An 11,120-nucleotide genomic window follows, 5' to 3' on the forward strand; every position below is an offset into this window, starting at 1 on the left:
TACCCACGGATATGAAGGCGTTTCTTTGCCAATTACAGATAGCCACGAACATGAAGGCGTTTCTCTGTCAATGATAACTACCCACGGAAATGAAGGAGTTTCTCTGCCAATCATAACTACCCACGGAAATGAATGCGTTTCTTTGCCAATTACAGATGGCCACGGAAATGAAGGAGTTTCTTTGCCAATGATAACTACCCACGGAAATGAAGGCGTTTCTCTGCCAATGATAACTACACACCGAAATGAAGGCATTTCTTTGCCAATGATAACTACCCACAGAAGTGAAGGAGTTCTATAACTAAACGTGTCTTTCTAAAATATCTTCCGTTAAATCCGTTCTCATAACGGATTGCAGATAAAGATTGAAGAGGACGGAACGGATTGGTTCACGGACAGTAACGGATTTAAACCGCTAGATGGAGAAAACTGCCATTCGTCATCCCTCAGGTAACCGATTCAGCGGCAGATTTTATTTAAGGAACAGCTTACAACGGTGATGAATTACTACATGCTGCAAATCCTAAAAAAATGTTGGTCACGCTTGGGCCCGAATAGTGACAACCATCGATGCGGTGATGTAACCTACAAAAGAGCTTTACCGTAGCCTTGTTCTATACAAGGTAGATAGGTAGATATTGGCTACTTTCTTCAATCCAACTTGTCACTGATTGGCTGCTTTCTCCAATATACGTCGTCACTGATTGGTTACTTTCTACAATTTACGTCGTCACTGACTGGCTACTTTCTCCAGTGTAACAAGTCACTCAATTGTTGCTTTCTCCAGTTTATCTGGTCACTGATTCGCTGCTATATCTAGTCTGATTCCTCACTGACTGAATGTTTTCTCCAATATAACACATCACTGACAGATTGCTTTCTTCAGTCCACTTATGGCCGGAATCAGTGACTGTTCTACTTCTCTCGCCGATATGCTTGTCACACCATGAGGAACTCGTGAGTCAAGAAATATTCTTCGCCCATTGTTGGCGGTTGACGGGTTTTCCCGAAGGTCTTTCTGATGACATGTCCGAGTGGAAACATGATGAAACTCGCGACGTTGATGACGTCATCAGGCACGTAAGCTTCCAACATCTTGTCGTAGAGTCTTTCCCAGTCGTCGGGGAAGAGGTGAGGGTCATCCCTGTGGAAATCAAGAAAACAATCATCGAAATACACGAAAATTAAATATTTTTATTAAATAACTACATAGAAACTCATACAGTGCAGCGCCTCCGCTTACTCAGCAAATTATTCAAACAGAAAGACTATAACATATGTACAGTATAAGCAAAACAGCGGCGACAGTTAGATGACACATGGCCACACGTAAACGTTGGAGTACGACTTCTTGTCAATTTACCTCACTCAGGGCTTTATTCGAACTGTCCATGAGATACACATGAGATATATATTTTATTATCCACAACTTATATTCTAGCATGGTACATGGCTTGAATACTGATTTAACTCATTCGCTTAAAACATACTTTGCGTCTTTCCAACATCACTTAAAACTGTTGACTGCTTCTCTTTACATGATTCCGACCTATTTTCGTACTTTATATAGTTCCTTAGTTCATTAGTAGTTTGTGTTAAATTTTTGTGTCATTTTGGGAATTGGCCATTCGATTATTGACCTGCAACGTTCATCTTGGCTGGTATACGAATACTCTTGATAGAGAACAATCTAAATGGATAGGGCGCTATCGTCCGCTGTGAGCCCAGCTTATGCTGACTTCCTCTCAGTGAGAAGGTCTAGCAGTAACCTGCCGATGGTCGTGCGGACACCCCGCCAATATCCAGCATGCCACTGGTTTTAAATAATCATGACGTCAATCGAGGCAATGAGTTCTTGCTGAGATTAGCATTATGAATTTGAGAAAGCTCGCTAACTGCGTTTTCCTTACACTAATACGGAAGCTTAACATATCCATGCGTAGGGTTTGTTGTGTTACCCTTTGCTAACAACAAATCAACTTTGATAGTGATGACGTCTGATTTTACAGAACTGGACATAGGCGACAACTTATAAGACACCGTCTATGGACATATTTCCTGAGTGCCAGGGATCACATATTTACTTACAAGAGAAGTATGCATATTTTCAACGCCTTTGATGGAATAACTTCACAATAATAGTTTGCCACGTTAATTCCGTCCACATGGAATATACACGTACTAAAATCGGCAGGTAGCGTTTCAGTTTACCTGAGTTTTGTAATGAACTCGTCCAGAGAATTTTCCTCCCCCTTGTGCCAGATCCTCACCGCACGCCCAAAACCATATACATATGTTGTATCGGCCAGATGAAATTTCACGTAGTCTTTTATCACAGTCAGTAGACTTTCCGCCTGTGTCATCCGCGAAAAAAACTTGGTATATTCCAATAGATACCTGTCTTTCCAAACTAAACCTTTGTATCGCAGAAGCAAAAAAAGTAATCGCATCATTTTCGCCTTTGTGGCAATCGCCAATTTAAAGTCGAAGTTGAGATTTTTTATGGGGATAAGCGACTTTAGAGCAGGGCTGTCTCCATTTGTAGCTCGTTTGAGAAGTTCGGCCAACAGGGGGAGGTATTTTTTCGCCATATTACTTTCGTCTGTTTTCGAGTTGTCCCTGGTATGATTCTGCATTGGTGAACAATAATTGCAGAGCATGTTTTTCTGCAAACATTTGTGCAAAATCGCAATCATTTGAGATACCCGAGGCCCCAGAAAATCCTCTCGCCAAGACGCCTGTTTAGGGTATTGATCCATCATGAACAGTATTATCTGTTTCAGCCAATAGGATGGTATGATTCCCTCAAAGGTGTCGAGGTCAAAATCGTAAATTGGTGGCAAAAGGTTCTGAACAACAATCTTGGCCAGTTTGTAAACTCTCTTGGCGTTGGCGGAAGTCAGTGAGTTGATCAGTTTGTCTTTCTCCCTTAGGGCAGTGGTGACCATCCACAGTTTCGAACTCCTGATGAGAACGCGGAATCTTTGCTGATCTGTCATCAAGTCGGTTTTCGTTCCACAACGCCTCAACAGGAAGCGCCTTTCTGGTGTCCACTCGAACGGTATGCAGAAAGAAAAGTCACAGAAAACGTTCATGGGACTCTGATTGTCTTCAGGAACGTACCGCAGACGAATGGTCCGGACTTTTCCTTTGTCCTGAGACGATCCGATTTTGAAATTAGAGCCTGGACTCCAGTTTGGAAGAAGTGAGGAGAACAATTCTTCACCAACCAAAGTTTTTAAAGTTCCAAACATGTCTGGTCTTCCGGAATCATAAAACGTGACATTTGCCTGGGGTACGAAGTTCAATGGGAAGTTCACATCTCTGACATTTACCACGCCATATGGGTCGGTGGTTTGCAGCATCGGTACCGCTTGTTCAAGAAGAGGATCTTCAAGGGCAGATAACTCGACCATGAAGTCGAACTCGTTGTAAGCGCCTACCTTTGTCCCTTCACCGGCGCTGCCGACTTTATGTACGACTGCGCCACGAAAAGCCTGATACTTGACATGCAGCTGTTGGAAAGCCTGGCCTATCATAGTAGAGATATCACTAAATATTCTCTTGTTCACATCTTGCAGGCCACAGTCTTCGTTTTTCATCTCAAGGTTGATAAAATATGTATTCAATGCTAATAAATCGTTGCCATGGTGACATTCAGTCTCTTCATAAGCGGCGGAGCACATATCGTCCGGCAGCCATTGCGTTGACGGGTCACGTGGTCTGACCAGGATAACATCTTTTCCAGCTAGGTTGTCCACGTTACCATCCGACAAGGTTTTTGCTTCTTTAGTATGATCATTTTTTTCACCACTATGATCATTAGACGCCGCAAAAGTAGCATTTTCGGCAGTCGAAAAAAGGCTTCGAAACCAGCTCAGCATAGTGAATGCGTTCCTGAAAACGCAAAATAAAATGATGACTAACATGCTAAAGTTGAACGGATGAGTGACCGGCTGAATACTTATAGATGTTTGATTAAAATACTGATGGATTGACTTCTTGATGCATTCTTGCGTATTACCAGAATTATATGTGGTTATCGATTTGACACACCACTTCACGGTATAAGAATGTTGCACTTAAATCCTACCAACATGCAAGAAAGTAGTTTTGACGAAAGAACTGGAGTGAAAATAATTTAAACTAAAAACGTGTTATATAGTGAACCAAGCCATATAACAATAAACCTTCTTTCAGAGGCATTTAGGAATTGGGATGGTATAGATTGACAGAGGCATTACTTATGGATAACAACTCCTGGATTTATTGTGTTGGTGACGTTTCGATGTATATGGTTTGATAACGATGTAAGAACCTACATCGAAACGTCACCAACACAATAAATCCAGGAGTTGTTATCCATAAGTAATGCTTCTGTCAATCTATGTCAACAATAAAGCTAACAAAAGTTCATAACTCGGCCAAACGTTTACGGCACCATTGGCGTCAAATTGAGGCACCCTCCGTCCCTGGAGCTAAGGAACAGCATTTTGATTAAGAAAAAGGAATTTCCACCTATTCTTCAGAATACTGCTGAACTTCAATCACCATTGACCTTCACTTCACTGGGCGTGCAAACCAACAGTATGCCAGTCATCAACAAACTGCACGACCCAGGACGTTTTCTTAGTATCTCGATTTATTTATTTACTTATTTATTTATTTATTCATTTGATTGTTGCTTAAAGCCACATGGAATGTTATCACTTATAAAGTGGCGATCAGTACCGTCATTGGTCCTATGTACCCAAGCTTTGGCCGAGGTAAATCACATGTCCAGTACCGTCATTGGTCCTATGTACTCAAGCTTTGGCCGAGGTAAATCACATGTCCAGTACCGTCATTGGTCCTATGTACTCAAGCTTTGGCCGAGGTAAATCACATGTCCAGTACCGTCATTGGTCCTATGTACCCAAGCTTTGGCCGAGGTAAATCACATGTCCAGTACCGTCATTGGTCCTATGTCCCGAAGCTTTGGCCGAGGTAAATCACATGTCCAGTACCGTCATTGGTCCTATGTACCGAAGCTTTGGCCGAGGTAAATCACATGTCCAGTACCGTCATTGGTCCTATGTACCGAAGCTTTGGCCGAGGTAAATCAAATGTCCAGTACCGTCATTGGTCCTATGTACTCAAGCTTTGGCCGAGGTAAATCACATGTCCAGTACCGCCATTGGTCCTATGTACTCAAGCTTTGGCCGAGGTAAATCACATGTCCAGTACCGTCATTGGTCCTATGTACTCAAGCTTTGGTCGAGGTAAATCACATGTCCAGTACCGTCATTGGTCCTATGTACCCAAGCTTTGGCCGAGGTAAATCACATGTCCAGTACCGTCATTGGTCCTATGTCCCGAAGCTTTGGCCGAGGTAAATCACATGTCCAGTACCGTCATTGGTCCTATGTACTCAAGCTTTGGCCGAGGTAAATCACATGTCCAGTACCGTCATTGGTCCTATGTACTCAAGCTTTGGCCGAGGTAAATCACATGTCCAGTACCGTCATTGGTCCTATGTACCGAAGCTTTGGTCGAGATAAATCACATGTCCAGTACCGTCATTGGTCCTATGTACCCAAGCTTTGGTCGAGGTAAATCACATGTCCAGTACCGTCATTGGTCCTATGTACTCAAGCTTTGGCCGAGGTAAATCAAATGTCCAGTACCGTCATTGGTCCTATGTACTCAAGCTTTGGCCGAGGTAAATCACATGTCCAGTACCGCCATTGGTCCTATGTACTCAAGCTTTGGCCAAGGTAAATCACATGTCCAGTACCGTCATTGGTCCTATGTACCCAAGCTTTGGCCGAGGTAAATCACATGTCCAGTACCGTCATTGGTCCTATGTACCGAAGCTTTGGCCGAGGTAAATCACATGTCCAGCACCGTCATTGGTCCTATGTACCGAAGCTTTGGCCGAGGTAAATCACATGTCCAGTACCGTCATTGGTCCTATGTACCGAAGCTTTGGCCGAGGTAAATCAAATGTCCAGTACCGTCATTGGTCCTATGTACTCAAGCTTTGGACGAGGTAAATCACATGTCCAGTACCGTCATTGGTCCTATGTTTCGGAGCTTTGGTAGGGGTAAATCATATGTCCTGTACCGTCCTTGGTCCTATCTACGGAAGCTTTGGCAGGGGTAAATCACATGTCCTGTACCGTCCTTGGTCCTATGTACCCAAGCTTTGGCCGAGGTAAATCACATGTCCTGTACCGTCATTGGTCCTATCTACGGAAGCTTTGGCTTCAACATAGTCAGGAAGATGGGCCCGGGGAAGTAAAGCTGTTTTGTGTCTCGCCGTGGCAGCCGTCGTCGTGTATAAACGTGTTATTGGGGCGCGAAATTTCGGCTGAACCCTTCGAGACGGCCATGGTTTTGTGCAAAACGTGTGATTAGGGCTGGAATTACGGCTGCATCCTCCGAGGCCGCCGTCGTTGTGTATAAAACGTGTGATTAGGGCTGGGAATTTCGACAGGACCCTCCGAGGCGGCCGTTATTGTGAATAAAACGTGTAATTCTAGGTCTGGAAATTTCCGCGGTACTCTCCGAGGCAGCCGTCATTGTGTACAAAATGGGCTGAAAATTTCGGCTGGACCCTCCCAGGTGGCTGTCGTTGTGTAGAAAACTTCTGATTAGTGCTGGGCATTTCGTCTGGACCATCTCAGGCGGTCATTGTGTATAAAAAGCATTTGATTAGGGCTGGGCATTTCGGCTAGACCCTCCGAGGCAACAGTCGCTGTGTATAAAACGTGTGGTTAGGGCTGGATATTTCGGTTGGCCCCTCCAAGGTGACCGTCGTTGTGTATAAAACGTGTGATTAGGTCTGGACATTTCGGCTGGGCCTTCCAAGGCCATGCACCCATGTAACCGACTATTCATTTCAAACTATGGTTCGAGCCCCTGAGCAGCCATGAATATAGCGTACCGCTATTCAAATATTCCTCATAATACTGATCAGTGTACTCGTACCACATGGGAAGAGACTTGGATTCAAACTTGCGGAGTCATCGCCTGATTACTTTTAGGCTTGTCCCGATGTGAACTAATAGGCCTACATGTACAATATGAAACCGCGGGTTAGCGGGAGTTCCTATTTATCAGTCGTACTTCATTGTATAATGAATTAATCCATGCAGATATTCGACAACTACAACCAGCAGCCAAATATCGCCAAATCGGCTATAATTAGTCTATACTTACCTCAATTCATGTCACTTTGATGTTAAATGATGACTGAGCTTCGGACCTGTCTGCACTGACCGGACATGCGCATTGCATATCGGAGAAGACGGAGCCGCGCGAATTGGAAAACTCCTCGGCAAAAGCAGCGTCTACCTTGCACAGATCAGCTGGGTCACTATAGCTTGTCCTGAACAACTAGCCAGAAACCCAAAGCCGCATACACTTCTGTGGGAACTTGAAGAGCCAGACACACGTACTGTCCCAGTTCTCCTCTGCTTGAATGATAAGAGTAGCCCATCCTGCCCTGGCCCTCCCCACTTCCTCTTCAATCCACAGATTTCTCAGCGTTTACAACGATAAGCCCACACTAATGGCCTCTTGTTTTACTATAACCGGATATCCTATATTTGTATACTAATGCCTTGAGCCAGTCGTCAGACTTCAGTGTTTAAATAGGCCAAGCATACTTCATGTGTGACATATACGTGTTGTCTTTTAAAGCCGCTTCGTACAACTTCGGCAATTTCCGGCAATGTTCTATAAATTAACTTAAGACTGTTGAACTGAAGCCGACCAGAACAGCCTGTATAACGACAAATGGTTGGTTATTCCAATTTTGACTGGACATTCGTTTCAATATGTTCATGGTTCACGTATCTTGCAAATAACAATGATTAACAAACTGTGCGAACTCCACAGATGCTGATGTATACACTCAAAAATTAATCTGCTAATTTCAACAGGAAGCTTGTCTGAGTGAAGCTAGAATGTATTCTGCTATTGAAATAGATTGTTCCATTAAATATAACGCACATATTTTATTAAGTCAACATAAAGATTCCATTAAACTAACGGGATATTAGGTTGAATATAAAACAGCATTATGTTACAATAACAGAATACAGCCCACCAGCATAATGTTACAATAACAGAATACAGCCCACCAGCATTATGTTACAATAACAGAATACAGCCCACCAGCATTATGTTACAATAACAGAATACAGCCCACCAGCATAATGTTACAATAACAGAATACAGCCCACCAGCATTATGTTACAATAACAGAATACAGCCCACCATCACTCAGACAACAGAACATGCGTTAAAAATGAACAGATTTATATTCTGAGCGTACCCGACTATTTCATTTTCATTTCATCTCATTTCATTTTTATTCACCATAAACCTTAAATTAAATACATAGGTATACATGAGTGATGCATTTGGCAGGAATAAAGCTCACAAGAGCTTGTTCTATGCCATGAAAAGTAAAATGTTATATAATAGAGTAGATACATAGACTAATGGTGTGACATATATAATAGAGTATATACATGGATTAATGGTAATGATATAACAATGTGACATATATAATAGAGTATATACATGGATTAATGGTAATGATATTACAGTGTGACATATATAATAGAGTATATACATGGATTAATGGTAATGATATTACAGTGTGACATGTATAAACATACATGGTAACAAATAAGGAAACAAAGAAGATCTCGGAAACTTTAGGAAGAACTTTAGGGAACTTCTTTTCTTATTTAATTTTTTTTCATTAACCTACATAAGCAACCTAAGTGCGGCTTAATCAAATTGCTCAAGGAGATATAGTTTAGGCCTGGATTTAAAAAGAGATGTGGAATTTATGATACGAAGAGTGGTGGGTAGTTTATTCCATTCTAAAAACAGGATAATCATATTCCAGCATGTGTTGATATTTGCCGAAAATACGATTGCGCCAATGTAAATGAACAAGGAATACAGTTAGGGCATTCATGATACACGACACGGATATCCTGCAGGCGTTTTCCATACATCACTGGTCATTCCCTTTCCATACATCAGTGGCCATTCCCTTTCCATACATCAGTGGTCATTCCCTTTCCATACATCAGTGGTCATCCCCTTTCCATACATCACTGGTCATTCCCTTTCCATACATCACTGGTCATTCCCTTTCCATACATCACTGGTCATTCACTGGTCATTCCCTTTCCATACATCACTGGTCATTCCCTTCATTGTCTCAGTGGTATTGATAACCTATAATTTATTTATTTATTTGATATGTGTTTTACACCAACGTAATCAACTATATTTCACTTAAACACATCTGCAATTAAGAATATTGAACATTACAAGCTGTAGAGCCCGCCTTCCGCGATGCTTCACGTCGGGCGTCATTCTTTCTGTATTTTTGATAATGGTATCGTCTTCCTTCAAAGTTTGAAGACAAACAATCAACTAGGTTGTTTATTCAGGGCTAATACATGTATACTTACCCTAATTTCTCAATATTTTCGCATATGAAGAATTTTCAGTGCCATTTATGCACACTTGTATTTGATTTTGGAGACAAAACTACATTGTTTATATTGGCCAGTTTCAGAGCTTCACAAGAAGTGTAATTTTATCGGTCTACACAGAATAATGAATTCAGCATTTGTCACCTTGCAATCATGAGAAAAGGTTGAAGAATTACAGTGATTCCTGACAATGTTTAGCTTGACGGGAGCTATGTAAGCCCTGTCCGGCATTTGGTGATGATCGAGCATAAAAGTCGAGATTTATTCCTGTTTCTGTAGTGAGGGAAGCTGTACATTCGCTCTCGGAGTGCTTTCTTTTAATACTTAGCTTAGTTATTTAATTGTTGTTCATATCGCCCCTTTGACTTATTTCAGTGTTGTTCACATGGCCCCATTGTTGTTCATATCGCCCCTTTCAACTTATTTCAGTGTTGTTCATAAGGCCCCATTGTTGTTCATATCGCCCCTTACTGCTTATTTCAGTGTTGTTCATATGGCCCCATTGTTGTTAGCATCGTCCCTCACTACTTATTTCAGTGTTGTTCAAAAATTCCGTAAGATGTCCTAGTGTAACCAAATGCATATTATATAAACCGTGCTCACGTGATACATTTCTCTCCCCTCAAAACAAGCATTCAGGAAGTATTGTGATAGCTATCAGAGTCAAAGTCAGCAACGGAATAGAAACGTCCATAATTTTGCTGAAAATGGACGAAACGGTCGATACCTTTAACATGGCCTGCAACTTCTCTGGCTGAAGGCAAGCACCAAGGTTCAATTCGAAATAACCAGTGGTGGTAAAAAAATGTCCAGAAGCCCATAACAGGTAAAAAACGCCCCTGTTCCGAAAAACGGGCAAAACTCGTAATTAATCTATAACTTGTCATGATGAACCCATGTACCAAGTTTCCAACCGTTTGGAAAAAATGTCTGGAAAACTGATTCGTGACGGTACCCTTATGGAGTGATAGTTGTGTGATGGTGCTAGGGTTTCTAGTCGAAACCAAAGAAAATCACTTTACCTCGACAGTTGTCTGCTTTGAAATGTTTTATTAGGAGTCCATGCAGGTTGTGCGCATGGAGTGAGTGCTAAGGGTTTAACATCGTACTTAACAATTTTTCAGTCATATCACGACGAAGGGATCCTTCGAGTGCATGTAGTGTGCCTCCTTGTTGCATGACAGATTTCCACCACTCTTTTATCTGGTGCTGCTTCACTGAGACGCCTTACCGAAGGCAAGTATGGCCCCGCCCGAGCCATTATACTGATACGGGTCAACCAGTCGTTACACTATCCCCTTCACGCTGAACGCCAAGCGAGGAAGTTACAACTTCCTGTTTTAAGGTCTTAGGTGTGACTCGACCCAGGATTGACCCAGGATCTACCGCCCCCAAAAGCGGACGCTCTATCAACTGAGCCATCGAGGCGGGTCTGTTGCCATGGAATTTTGATGTTTCGGGGCCATGTGGTTTTGCGGACATACTGGATTTTGAGCAAAACTTTTAAAATCATAATTGCAATTAGTTTGTGAAATACGTTCACTAGATACCCACTGGTCGAAATGACGTCACAACTAGTTTCGCAGTTTTATATTACTTTTCCGGTTATTC

The 11,120-nt window shown here is 42.2% G+C and overlaps 1 protein-coding gene across 1 annotated transcript; it reads right to left on the reverse strand.

Annotated features, from left to right (window-relative positions):
- Positions 1 to 450: 450 nt before the first annotated feature.
- On the reverse strand, positions 451 to 7,514 carry LOC135479531 (uncharacterized). Its single transcript, XM_064759406.1, has 3 exons — positions 7,204 to 7,514; positions 2,212 to 3,897; positions 451 to 1,144 (listed from the first exon to the last, which is right to left on the reverse strand). Exons 2-3 carry the CDS (start codon positions 3,882 to 3,884, stop codon positions 940 to 942), a joined length of 1,878 nt encoding a protein of 625 aa, XP_064615476.1. The 5' UTR covers positions 3,885 to 3,897; positions 7,204 to 7,514; the 3' UTR covers positions 451 to 939.
- Positions 7,515 to 11,120: the final 3,606 nt, after the last annotated feature.

The sequence above is a fragment of the Liolophura sinensis genome, chromosome 12 (assembly GCF_032854445.1).
Source record: "Liolophura sinensis isolate JHLJ2023 chromosome 12, CUHK_Ljap_v2, whole genome shotgun sequence".
NCBI classification, from domain to species: Eukaryota; Metazoa; Mollusca; class Polyplacophora; order Chitonida; family Chitonidae; genus Liolophura; species Liolophura sinensis.

Excerpts from the sequence above, each read along its gene's own strand:
- LOC135479531 (XM_064759406.1), bottom strand. The coding sequence starts at position 3,884 with ATGCTGAGCTGGTTTCGAAGCCTTTTTTCGACTGCCGAAAATGCTACT. Across the intron at positions 1,145-2,211 it reads GAGTTCATTACAAAACTCAG|GGATGACCCTCACCTCTTCC; the intron begins GTAAACTGAAAC and ends TGATTTCCACAG.